Here is a 14,612-nt window from a genome sequence, read left to right as displayed (position 1 = left end):
AACATATAATGGAATTGCCATGTAGCCAAATTATAATACTGCATTATGCAAATGCACTTCCTCCAGGACTTTTAACAAATGTTCTCAACTCTGCTCAATTAAGTTCTAATCAAATAACACCGTGGTGCTTTCAATAATGTAGGCCATTTTATCATGTCCTGCACACTTGGCAGGATGTCTATGATGGGTGAGGGGGAGGCAGGATTCACATTCAAATGATAAGACTTTTCTCCCACCCGAAGATCTTTGTATAAGTCATTAGCGATGTCTGTGGCTCTGAGACGAGCTGGCACATCAATATGAGCAAACTAGGAGGCCTTTTTTAACAACAACAACAACAACAACAACAACATCGATCACTCTGCAGCAGTGCTCGGTGGAGAAAACTCACAGTAGCCGCCCAGGAAATAGTATTTCAGTCTTCATTATAGTTTCTAACCAAAAGGACGCCTCATCTGAGAGCCATCAGGCCTGGCAGAAAATGGACTGAATGCATATAAACGATGATGGAGAGGGACTAAACTAGGAGGGCTGGCGGATGTAAAGGGGAGAAAGGAGCGGAGAGATGAGCGGAGGAGGTGAGGAGAGGTGTCAAGAGGATTAGGAAATGGAGCGGGTGTAGGGGGCGGCAGACGAGCTGGGAGGATAGGAAAAGAAATCACAAATGAAACCGAGTTTGGCACAGGGGTTGAAGATCTTACCTAACATACTTAGACCACTCAACAGATCTATGTGAAGCTACATGGCATTGTATTGGGGAGGAAACCGTGTAATGGGGTGGCCTTCTTTATGATGAGTCATGTTGCGCAACTAAATTATATCAGCTGCTCACAATGCGGGGAGCAGGGAAATATATGGACATCCTATTACAGGGAGAACATGGAAGCGAGGTACTTGTATTTGTGTCTATTTTCCCCCAGTAAATGGCCATGGCGTGTGGTGAGCAGACAAACAGATAGCCACGCCTGGTAATGAACAGCAGCCCTGAATGCATTTGGCATCACATTAACTGGCCTTGCTGTCCCCTTTTGCCTCTAATGATTTGGAAATACGAGAGAACCCGCACATTGGCGCGTACCCCGCCCTCTGTTCCTTGTGTGCCTGGCTGAGCACTTGGGAGTTTTAGACATGATTCTCAGTAGCTGAGGGCCAAAGCAAGCAGCATGTGTTGTGCATAAGCTCAAGTCTCTATATAACCTCTAAACTATACGCATTTAGAAATAATGCGCTGCTCCGATGCATGTATACATTTGTGTTATGCGACTATAAATCCGTTTACAGTGTTTCTTCATCCAATTGTGTATGTGCATAGAATCATAATACGTGCATGTTTGTTTGTGGTTGCATCCTTACTCATGCCCGTGCATGCACACACGTGCCTGTGCCTAGTGTGTGTGCATGTGTCTTTTTCCAGCTAATGTTAATGGCACATTATGATGAATTGGCTTCATGATTCCAGTTAGGCTGAGTGGTGATTAAATCTTCATTACCGCTTCTGGTCAGCCCTGCTCCACATAGATTGCCAGGAAACTCAATTCCTCTTAATTTCTACACTAGGTCCCTGACTGAATCGGGACACCAACAGCAACAAACAAACTACGGCTGGGAGTGCACAAACAAAGCTCTCAATCTCTCACTTAAAGACAATGACACATGGAGACTGCAACAGCTACCAGGGAGCGATTTCCAAAAGCTTCCCTCAAAGAATTCACGTTGAATCACCGCTTATGTCACACCGCTTGCTCTGCTTAAGGCAAAAAAGAGACATATAGACTGCTCTGTTCTGAAAGTACAACCCATCCTCTAACTACAGTCATTGCACTAGTCTAGTGGGTATTATCTTCTTGCATACACTGAAACAACCCATAATAAAAGCTGACAGGCTGTAATTGTACCGCACAATGATTATGCAAATGCTTCTATCCTAGATGACAGCATGAAAAGACTAGTTCTAAAAACTTTCCATCAAATACATTTTACAATACTGTATGATGTAATGTAAAATAATGTTTTCACAATGTTACATGAGTTTCTTGCCAATGCCATACGGGAGTGAGCTGATCAGTATGTTGTTGTGTGTTGTTTCATTACTGATGCATGTTTTTTGTGAGCCAAGAAGCACAGTGGTGGAATCGCAAAATGGAAGACAACATGTACAAACTAGTAAAACACACCCATCTCCTAGCCCAATAACACCAGTAGAGGGCACCCTCCCTCCTGACACATCCCTGACAAAAATCCTGCCAACAAGTATCAGAAATCCCTACAGTAGCTACTGTAAAGTGTTGCATATCAGCTATATGCAAATAATGATAGACAGACCTTCGGAGGCCTTCCTAGTGTATCTCTGTTACATGTTCTCTAGAGCATGAAATGCCAACATATAGTATTGCGGTTCTGTATTAATTTTGCTGTAGGCTGGCACAGTAAAAGGTCAGACAGGCTTACTTCAACTACTCATACTGCTGTAGAACTGTCTAATGAGTTGTCTAGGTGTCATTTGAAGCAGTTGCTAGCCAACCTGGGTTCTGGTCTGCCACTGTGGAAGCACCAGACTTACAAAAAATACACAGTGGTAGTTATAACAACCTAAACCCTACAGTATATACTTTGTTGTATGTTAATAGCAAAAATAGCCATTCTACAAGCTCACAACGTGTTGCATTACGATGCAGTGTGAACACTGCACTGTATTTTCACAGAATGTTCGCATATTTCTGCAGCTCCAGAATAGAGACGCTAGGGTTCATGTGGTTAATCTATGTGGAACAGCAGATAGGTGGGGTGACTACTATATCAAGAGAACTGAGAATTTAGAGAGAATTGCAGAGTGCACAATGCAGTCAAAACTTTCTGGTTCTCATTGTATCTCATTGCATCACCCGTCAGGCAACACATGCTCAAATGTGTTAATTTAAACTTTCTTTTTTTTGCAAATACCATAATTTTTGACCCAATTCCGCTCCACACAGTTCAGAAGCAAGCTCTCAGATAAAGACGCACTTCAGCCATCTTTGAATGAAAGGGCTTTAGGTGCTCAACAGCAAAGGACAGTAGCCTACATAAGTAAAAACTTTTTACCTGTGAATATCAAACAGATAACACAAAAGAAGTAAGAGTAGAGTACTCATTAAGTCTGCATGTTTATTGTAGGCATGACTGACTCAGAGTTAAGCTTGACTCTGAGGAAGAAGCTTGTTGAAACCTCACTCAGTTACCCATGCAATAAAAGTGCAGACAAAAAGGTGGTGTAACTCTATATTATGATAGTAATCGTTGCTGTAGAGTTAACATTTTCAGTTCGGGATATCAAATTCATCCAATCAGGAGAGACAATTCATACAGGATACAACATGAAAGTGGAAATTGGAAAGTGAAATTGGAAATCATGAAACAAAACAATGAGCAGACAATATTGGGACTGGAACATTATAAAATTGAAGCTCCTCATTGGATGGATTTGGTGACCAACCTGAAAATGTGTTTTCTGTTTAATAAAGAGCTGGAGAGATGGGGAGACCCCTATTACCGGACAAACACTCTATATCAATGATGATTACTATCATCATAATATGGACCTTTAACATTTTAACAAAAACCTTTGGTGCTGCTCTGGTGTCTCACTTTGGGTAATCAGCTGGAAGTGCAAGGAATAGAGAGGAAATAAACGAATGCTCAATTGCGATGAAATTATTATCACTGCTGTGCACTTGCTTTCACTTCTGGCAGAATAACCACCAGTGTGTCATTATGTCCCGATTTCTTTGACTGTTATTGGCCTGAATGATGACTGCTTGAAAGGAGACACATGCAGCCAGAGGCACAGCACCCATGAGCAAATTAGATTAGGCAACTTAGGGAAGCCCTGTCACAGGAAAAGCCGCGATGTACTGTACTCCACACATTTTTGCAGCGGTCTTTTCATGCAAGGAAATATGGGCTGAAACTTCAGCCGGCTGCAGTCTGCGTACTGACCCGTTTCACATCCTTCCCGAAGGTCTCGCTGTAGCTGGTCCCGAGGATCTCAAACTGAACATGGGAATTGGATCCCTCTGTGCGGAAGTCCATCATCCCTGTCAGGCCGCTGATCCGTCCCTATGGCAACAGCATGCAGAACAGTCATTGAACCGCCATGGGCCAGGACAAGGATTAGACAGGCTGCTGTGTTCTGTGCTTGTCTCTGTGTGCATTTGTCAGTGTGAGCATATATCGTTTCTGTCGGCCAGAAACCTCGTATGACCAAAAGCGTTACTTTTCAGGGAATGGGAAATCAATTACTTGTGTTCCAATGGATCCAATGTAGTTTTAGTCACAAGTACTTTTCAGTGGTTCAATATTTTTAAAACCCACAGACACACTTAAGTATTTTCAAGTTTCAATTCCAAAAATGTTCAAAAATAGCTCATAGCTCAATAGCTTTAATAAAAAGCAAAAAGCAAAAAAAAGCATTTGAAATATGGAGAAACGAGGTTTCCACCCGACAGTGACGTTATGTGTGTGGAGTGTGTGTGCACGTGTATTTGTTTTCTGCGCATACACAGTAAAATCTTCAGTGCTCATTTAACTCTGAGAGTGTATAAATAGAACCAAACAAACCAGTAAAATAAATTAAATGAACACTCAGGATTTTACTGTGTGCAGTATATATGCATGTTGACAAAGGAAAATAGACCTATAAACTTGGTACAATGAAATTACATTCTATGCCTATTCTTATTGTTCTTTCCATAACTTATCCAAATTTAATATGAAGCATTAAGAAAATAATAAACAAGCAATTGTAAACATACTGTAATTTAAGTGTTATGTGAATGTCACTTCTGCTTCATCTGACAACACACTTGAGGACAGAAAGGGTATAACAGCATGTGGGTGCGGCTTGGAGTCAACCTTGTGTCCTATTCAGTCTATGGAAATGACATTTTGAATAAAGGGTGAGGCGGAGTGTGGTGACAGTGTGTCCTTTTGCTATGTTCTGCTCTCTCTTTTACACATTTTAATAAAACTACTTTGTTAATCACTCAAACGGCATGACTCACAGATTTTAAGATGAATGAGGTGGCTATAAAACAAAAACCATAGCAATGATGTGAGAATTTCAATAAGAAATCTATGAAGACAACGCACTGTGAGCCAATAATCTGACATCACGGCCGACTACAAATATTGCTGTGCCATTGTCAAAGAAGATTATAAACTGTCCTGCAGCTAAGTCTAAAAACATGATTTGTATCTCCTGCAGATGCAGCATGGGACAGACTGACAGACAGATATAATACCTTTTGTATGGTGTCTAACATGGACCATCCTCCATTCCATGGCTTGGTGGACTTCCTCATGCAGTTGAGGCTGGCCATGCTGTGCCACTTCCTGTCCTCTAGCTTCCTGTAGAAGGCGTTGGCCAGCATCAGAACGCTGTCGTACAGGTAAAGGTTGGACACCTGGCAGCGTGACAAGGACAGGTGTGAAGGATTACAGAGAGATTATAAAGTTTTAGATGGAAAGCAGATTTCTCTCCCAGTCGTAGTTTATTGTGTACACACACAATCCAATCCAATCCACTTTATTTATAGAGCACATTTAAAAACAACAGTGTTGAACCAAAGTGCTGTACACTCAGTAAAATACTAAAAATAAACAAGAGAAAACACACACAATGAACAAGACAACGATAGACACAATGCTTGGGGGAAGCAGCAGCTTCTCAATCTGAATTTTCAAATGGCAAGGAGAACAAGTGAGTTTTCAAACGTGATTTAAACACAGGCAGGGTTTGAGACACTCTAACATGGGGTGGCAGCTTGTTCCACAGTGTAGGCGCTATGGAGGAAAATGATCTATCTCCCCGTGTTTTCAACTTTGTTGCTGGGACCTTAAGGAGTGACTGGTCAGTATACCTCAAGACCCTTGTACCATTATTGGGAGGTAGAAGTTCCGAAATGTATAATGGTGCCAGCCCATTTAAAGACTTAAAGACAAACATTAAAGTCTTAAACTGAATCCTGTAACGAACAGGGAGCCAGTGTAGGGAGGCAAGAATAGGGGAGATGTGATCATATTTCCTTGCCCCTGTTAAGAGGCGAGCAGCCGCGTTTTGGACACACACACACACACACACACACACACACACACACACATACATTACAGAAAGAAACACCTACCGTACTCGCTATACAACATAACCAAACCTTGGCTGTTTTGATAACAAAGCCACACCTTTAAGCCTCAAAGAGATAACCCATAACCTTTTGAATTTTTTATTTGTGTGACCATAGATTTGTGCATCTCACAGCAGACACTGCCATACACCATGTAAGGTTACGACAGAACTTTCCATCTCCAGCAAAGGCAAAGATAATGATAGGGTAAACAACATTTACAGTGATGAGACAGAAAGATGATTGCTATTGTGAGAGTCATCTCACGATCTTTCACTCATATAAAACCCCTTCAAAATCGTCCTCAGTTCAACTCTCTCCTCAGCCGTTCTCCCATTAGCATGGTGATCATGTGCATTGCCACCTGCATAGTCATGTTGACTTGGATTTAATTATAGTGGTTTGGCGACAAATTAATAAAATGTTTTTGCCTCGATATGAAAATGTTCTATAAATTATTTCCATGCGTGGATAGACAAATTACATGCAGTAAATCGTTGTCAAATCAGAGTTACAATCAGCCAATCGTGTGGCAGGAAAGTTAGCAAGGACCACATCCTGTGTAACTGTTTGGAATGTTGATTAGCAAGACATGGAAGCACAATTGAAAAGATCAGTATCCCTATAACGATAATTTGAGGAATACAACAATCACCTGCTTGCCAAGCCTTAAGTAGTAGTTGTCTCCACATATTAATAAGATCCAAACTAGAAAAGTGTGAAGTGGGCTAGTGTAGCGCCACCATGAGGCCGATTTGAAAAAGTTGGGGTGGAGGTTCTTCCTTGGCCTACTGTGAGTGAGAGTCCAAAGTTTCACGGCAATCAGGGGCTGCGTTCATGATTTGTGGCGGAATGGAATATGAGAAATCTCACTATTATGTCTTGATCACATGACTACAGATAGATAGATTTTTATTATAGTGTCCTGCACCACATGATGTCCAGCCCGCACGGGCTTATAAGACACTCACACAATGTACATACACCAAGATACAACACAAACAGAATACATAAACATTTTGATTGTCCAAGTTGTGGGTTACGGGTACATCGTCCTCCATCTCAACTGCCATGCTTTCTCTATGAATTTTCCTAAAACAAAAACTTCCTTATTGAACAGCCAGCTTACCATATAACATTCAGACATTCAAAACAAATCTGGATTCTTATCCTGCATTTTTTCAAATAAAGAATTTCGTACATCATTGTACAGTGGACAGTGAAAAACAAAATGAACCTCATCCTCCACAACTCCCAGGTCACAAAGAACACACAATCGCTGCTCCTCAGGAATGCCAGTATATCTACCCACCTACAAAGTAAATGTGTACCAAATTGCATGAGGTTTGGACAAAATCAGCAGTAGTAGAAAAAAGCTAGTAGAAAAATGACGGACGGACGGAGTGGTGGAGATACAATAATAGCACATAAAACAACATGTCATGAGTCATGACAGAGACTCTTTCTGTGCGTGTGTGCATGAGAGCTGAGCTGCATTTGGGGAGGCCATAGCTGAATGGTTATAGAGCCCGTCAGCGTGCAACTCAGGATCTCTCTCTGTAGCCTCAGCTAATATTTTTGGGGCGGTGTAGCCGCCCCCTATAAGTGAGTTTTGGACACCGACCAAAAGATTTGTATACCCCCTAACCCTTCCATTGTTAATGCAAATCGATACTTTTGCAAAGTCAGCCAATCACATTACAGCTAGTGTCATCACCACTAACTGTAATGTGATTGGCTGACTTTGCAAATTCAGGACTGTGATTGGCTAGCGAAACACATGACACATGTGCAGCCCTATGAATAGCAGTATGGACTTTAAAAAAAGTCATTTATCCTTTTTTCAAAGTGAGTCATGTTGTGATGACCACACACCGCCCACTTCACACTGGGTGTGATTTTTGTCTCCGCCAGGAGACACTGTTTTCACTTTCCGCCCCCCCCCCCCTCGGCCAAGCTAACATTGGTCAAGCCTCACGTGACACGTGACAATACGGTGAAATAGTGTGATCTGATTGGCTAGTGACGTATAGCGGCCTATAAATACATGTGTCACTTTGAAAGAGTCTTAGCCTCTTTCAAAGTGAGGTAAGACAGGAATAATCACGAAATGGCTGAGAAATGGCAGATACTGTAACAATTGGATAGGACACTTACACAGACAGGACAGATAGGACACTTACACAGACAGGACGGATAGGACACTTACATAGACAGGACGGATAGGACACTTATACAGACAGGACGGATAGGACACTTATACAGACAGGACGGATAGGACACTTATACAGACAGGACGGATAGGACACTTATACAGACAGTACGGATAGGACACTTATACAGACGGATAGGACACTTGTGTCATGTTACTATGACACAGTAACATGTTCTATTTTTTGTAAGAATTAGAACATAAGAATTAGAACATTCCCAACACAAGTCTGCTGGCGGAGACTTGTGCTCCGAGGAGCACATTTTCGAGTTTATTTTGTTTTAGCTCTGGAAGATTTGTCTGATTTCCAGGCTACGATCTCTGGTCTTTCAAAAAAAATTCAGAGTGCTCTGAGCGTTGCCGTTCCAAGCGTTGTGCTCTGGGAGCACTCAGAAGGCATACTGTACAACTGGCTGCTCTGTCCAATTGATATCAGAGCACTCTATGACAATGACATTATCACCAGCGCGCTCCTAAATTTGAGGAGATTCTCATAGAGTATTTACCAACAAGTAGACACTTTTCCAGATGGCTAGTCCCTTTGGTGCCACATCATCTTCCAGCTCAGATTTCTGATCGGGCTAATATCTAATCATCAAATCATCAATTGAGGAAGCTTGCGTTAGTTGCTGTTCCAGACATTCAAGTTAGGTCAAGTGTAGAATTTGATCAAAACTTTTGAGTGGAAAGATGCTCAGCCATCAGAAAATCATACACAGAAGTGGCTGACAGTCCCAGTGTGAAATAACGTCGCTAACTCTGGGTTTTCTAAGATTATACAGCATTTTGGTGCTTCTGAGAGAGGCATTAGTAAAGGAAAGCACTCTATCTTTTGTGTCCTCATTACTCTGATGACTACTTTAACTGGCATTAGCCGGTAGTTAACCCACTTTCATATGAATTATTGAGATCACTGGGTGCACACGCCACATGGTTTCGCCATCTGTCCCGACTATGGATGAAATAGAATTTGAGTATTTCAGAGGAGCTACACATCACACTGGATCAACGGAACATCTCCAGGACATGTAAGAGGTTACTCTCAGGTTACTGTCCTACATAGTGAGGACTGGCAGGGACTGGCAAGTTAACAAAGACTGGCCAGGAGAAGAGGAAGACACCTTGCCTAAGCGATAATGATGCTCTGACAGTGCCACAGGGCATGTCCTCCTCTCTAACCTTTGCTGTTGTGATGACTTCACCTTGGGATGGGCAAAGCCTCCGTAGAGAGATCAGATGGCGTAATCTCAATACATGTCCTGCAGGATAGCTTCTTGTGATATCTATCTCCACCTGGAGATCATGCATTCGCCACTGTGGTGTGTACGCTAATTGCCACTGCGTGCATGCGTGCATGCGTGCGTGCGTGGGTGTTTGTGTGTGTGTAAATACATATTTCATAAAGACTTTGGATTCTGTTCCACTGTACTGGGGTTAATTCAAGTATATATTCAAGTCTGGTTTGATCTATTCCTTCTTCTCCAGTCACACTAAATTCAAGTCATTTATATTCATGGACATGAAATGTAATCATAATTATTTCTATTACTATTTCATCCATATTCAATAGCATACATACTTCATATTTGTATTCATGTGTCACTTGGCAGATGCTTGTGTCTCTTGGGTCCGTGGGAGCAGATATCTCATTTTTATTATGACGTGGATGTCCAAGCGGGGCCTGTAGCCTTAACCCCTTATGGCGATTACTGTTATGTCACACTGAATTAAAGAGCACCACAGCACATTTGTTCTTCGCCTCTGCCACATAGACAGCCAAGGATGACAAGTGTCCCTCTTGTTGGCTGTAAGAACATGGATGACATATGGTGCTTGTCCCACCCATAACACATTCTACTTGTGTACCCACATTACACCACCTTGCCACTGGGGCAGAGCTTTATCAATGTGCATCCATCATTCACGTATACTTTTATAATGAAACCCATGTATTATGTATTTTTGTCTCCGCCAGGCCGAAGGCATGGCGAGAGACACACACGGACGGACGGACGGACGGACGGAGGGTAACCTCCGTCCGTCCGTGTGTGTGTCCGTGTGTCCGTGTGTCCGTCCTGTCTGTGTGTTAGCAGCTAATCTCCGGCACCGTTGGCCCGGTCGCTCCGAAACTGTGCACACACACTCCCTGGATACCAATTCAGAACCTCTGGCCCAATTTTTTAACATGGGCCTGTTATAGCGCCACCAGGAGGCCGATTTGTGCAAAACCCATTTGTTTACATTACTCCTACAGATTTTATCCAAACGTCATGCAAATCGGTACACAGTATCTCTATAGTCATGTGATCAACACGGATCTGTCCGATTTCCCATATTCCATCCTCATTGCCTATGGTTGGCTTCCAAAGTTTGCAGGATTGGTCCGTTTTGAACAAAAAGCCTCAAACTATGCACGCAGCTTGCGATTTCCGTGAAATTTCACGCGCACATTCCCACTAGGCCGAGGAAGAAATGCCACCCTTTTATAGCGCCACCAGCAGGTCTAATTTAGCAAAACCCATTTTTTGGAACAAAATGCCTCAAATCATGAATGCAGTGTCTGATTGCCGTGAAAGACCTAAGAATAAATGGCACCCTTTTCACATTGGCCTATTATAGCGCCACCAGGAGGCCAGAATAACGTACCTGACCTGGCGGAGACCTGTGCTCCAAGGAGCACTTTTTCTAGTTTGTACATGTTTTGTACCTTGAGGACAATATACAGTAGTATATGCGTGGCCTACGATAGTAATTAACCACTTAACCCTAATCTACAGTAGACTTCGTCGTACGATGATGTTCGCACAGCAAAACATTGCTTATCTACAAGCTCACAACACGTCGGGGTGCGTCAGCGTCATGTTGTGAACTTATAGATCTATTTTCGCTGCACAACACCAGAGTATGATGGAGTATAGTAATAAGCACAATTAGCACATAGGCCTAGGCTAGACCAGGAGAGCCTAAATCTGCCGAATCCTGGGGTTACAACCTGTCAGGAATGAGTTTGTTGGACTCTCTTTTCACACAGGTTCCAGAAGATACTTACTCCCATATTGAAATGAAACTACAATAGATGTTAGACAGGATATGTGGTTAGTACCACCAGATAGGTCAGTGCAGAGAGACAGGAAACCAAGAGACAAGATCGGGGTTAGTGTTATGCTATTTGAAAATAGCAGACCTACAAGCTCACAACACATTGCATTGGTGATGCATTGTGAGCTTGTAGTTCTGCTATTTTCAAAAAATCCTGAAAATCCTGAATATTTTTGAGCGATTTTAACAACACACATCTTGCCAAATCCATATTATTATCGGGGTCCTTCACATGACAAACGTTTGAGAGCCACGACTGTATATACTGAAAGCTTACCTCCAGGGACTGCAGGTAGCCCTCCTGTGGGTCACAGAGCAGGGAGGGGATGCGGTGATTGTTTCTCATGCAGCGGACGTTGCTGTCCCTCCACACAGGGAAGATCTGCCGTATGATGGTCATCCTCCCCAGAGAGCTGTGAACCAGCTCCATGATCTCTGCATCACTCACCTCCTAAGGACACACACACACACACGCGCACACACACACACACACACACACACACACACACACACACACACACACACACACACACACACACACACACACACACACACACACACACACACACACACACACACACACACACACACCGATTTAGATCCAAGCGATTGCAATCAACTCACGACGTCAAGGCAAGAGTAGTCCTCACTTGTCATTGTGGCACTTGTCAAGAGTATTTTTGTTTTATACATACAGTGGGCAGTTGTGAGGGAGTGCTTGCAGTGTGTACGCATACGCATGCAGGTGCGTGCACACCTACAAACACACTACACATTCCAATCCCTGCTCTCTAAGAAGTTAATAAACATTGCTGTTGTGCACTTTTTCTTCACCATTTCAATCAGTAACACAACTTAACTTGTATTGAACTTCCAGAAGTCATTATTATTTATTTATGTTTTTTTTATATTTGAGTTGTTTTAATATGTTGTACCCTTGTATATTGAGGAGGCTGGCATAATAAATCCCGCCATCATAATATTTTTCAGCTACACCTGTGTTAGACAAGAGGGAGAGAGGGGGGGGGGGGTTTGAGGACAGTGCATTTGAGGTCCCATTCCCCACAGTAAAACACTGAGTGTTGATATAAATTAAAATTGACATTCAGGAGTTTCCAGTGTATTGCAGCAGTGATATGTTACTGTATTGCGTGGAGATAGAGAAGCTCTTGACCTGAGTGGGACTTGGGATAAGGAAAATAAATGAATAAAAAGCATTAAAAAAAATGATTATGACACCAGCTGGCGTTTCAGGAGTAGATTTCACAAAACTATTTGATGGGGCATGATGGTGTGCTACCGTAATGCAAAGAAGCAACCTGCTCAACTTGAAGTAGCATACTTCCCTCCAGATGAAACATGCTTCACACTCAGTTTAGTTTTTCCTTTCATTTGTAGGTGTAAACACATAATGCACATTGGATAAGGACAAACAAAGGCTTAGTTCTTGCATCATTTCTGTCCAACGCATGCTTTTTTGAATGACTTGAACAGACTGTGCCGACAACTGATTCCAGTTGGCATAATAATGACTAATGCATGCATAATTAATCGGGCATACAGGTAGACCAAATGCGAACAAGGTGCTCCTCACGACATGTTATTGTACCAAAAAAACAAACAAAGAAAGCAATGCATAACAGCATCCCAAGACTCTCTTCCATAATATTATTTGTTGGAGCGTTTGTGACCCATGGCCTGTGTCTGCATGCGTGTACAAGCCCACCCGGGGCAGGGAGCGTAAGAGTTGAGTGGCTGTGAGGTCTGCCCTGTGGAGTACAGATCAATAGTGATGAGACACCAGGCTACTGGCTGGTCTCTGGAGCCGGACAGTGGTCAATGCTTAGGCAGACAGAGGGCCTCCCCGGAAACACTGAGGTCACATGCTGTCTGACAACAAAGCTCGCTGTGAAACTCTCAACTCAACTCTCTGGGGCTGATATCTGCCTTCCCCACCCATAACACACTCTCTCACTCACTCTCACTCTCTCTCTCTCTTGGCCTCTGACTTTATCTCACATTATGTTGTGACTCTGAGCTCTCTTTATCTTCTCTGTATGTCTTGACTCATTCCTGACAGCCTTTTGTCTCAGGCCTATCACCCAATGTCATAGGAAATACATATTTCAAGGAGTGCGGAATGTGAAATTATAGTACGCAGTAGACCCGGTCGATAAAGACGTTATACTATTCCCACAATGTCTTTTATGTGTGTACAAACAAACCACGGCATGAGATGTGCAGATAAATCTCCTCTGGTGATTCTGTCTGCTCTTTTAGCCACATATTTCTCTCCAACGCCTGACAGTCAGTCAGCTGTTAAGCATGAATATTCATGAGTGGCTGTGGCACATTAATCAGGCGACGTTATACCGCACGGTTCACAGAGCCACAACCCCACGTCCAAGCTAATAACTTCCTGTGCCAAGTGCCAACACATTCCAAGAGCTTGTCCACCATCATCATGGGTGACCTCCGTGTCATAACCTGACACTGACCAATGGGATATGGCCGAACAAAGGCAGCCCTTTCAACCTCCTATTCGTTTTTTTTGTTTTTGTGGAAAAGACAGACCATTAAGCTACTGTAGAAACAGCAGTTGTGTTTTTCTTTGTCCATGTGTATACAGTGATAGATTTAAAAGTTAACCATGGTCCAGGGGATTTATGATATAAAGGACAACAACACAACGCTGATTTGATGGCACTACACATCCCACAGTGCAAAGCCTATCCCTGTCTGATAGTCTGGATGCAACAGATATTCATTACCATAGATATAAAAGTATAGATAAGCCATAACGGCCCTACTTCCATATTCACAGCCACCTACTCTACAGGGGGATCCGATTACGATTATTGCTACATTGGATACCATAACCAAAGCATATTGAACAAATCACTGCATCACTGAGGCCTCCATGGATTGATTACTCCATCTGCCGTGTTTGACACGGAAGCTAACGTTGCTATGAATGGAAATATCACTTCTTTACATGTATATTTCTACGGTTATTACAATACTAGAGTTTCGGGGGGCTACGCCCCCCTCAACCCCAGCCGCGCACGGGGCCCAGCGTGGCCGTGTGTATATTGGGGGACCCAAATCGCCGGAGTGAAACTGTGGAAAAGTTTTTTTGAAAA

At 42.8% G+C, this 14,612-nt stretch overlaps 1 protein-coding gene across 1 annotated transcript in view; it reads right to left on the bottom strand.

The window, feature by feature from the left end:
* Positions 1–14,612, bottom strand: part of grid1a (glutamate receptor, ionotropic, delta 1a) — a gene marked incomplete at its 5' end in the record, with an annotated part of 373,857 nt that overhangs the window by 44,053 nt on the left and 315,192 nt on the right. The window contains 3 exons of the mRNA XM_084075722.1: positions 3,976–4,095; positions 5,280–5,441; positions 11,747–11,920. Coding sequence (XP_083931848.1) covers positions 3,976–4,095; positions 5,280–5,441; positions 11,747–11,920 — 456 coding nt within the window. The remainder of the gene's footprint in view (positions 1–3,975; positions 4,096–5,279; positions 5,442–11,746; positions 11,921–14,612) is intronic.

The sequence above is a fragment of the Gymnoscopelus microlampas genome (assembly GCF_963454915.1).
Source record: "Gymnoscopelus microlampas genome assembly, chromosome: 13".
NCBI lineage: Eukaryota > Metazoa > Chordata > Actinopteri > Myctophiformes > Myctophidae > Gymnoscopelus > Gymnoscopelus microlampas.
This window is presented reverse-complemented; position numbering and strand designations above follow the sequence as displayed.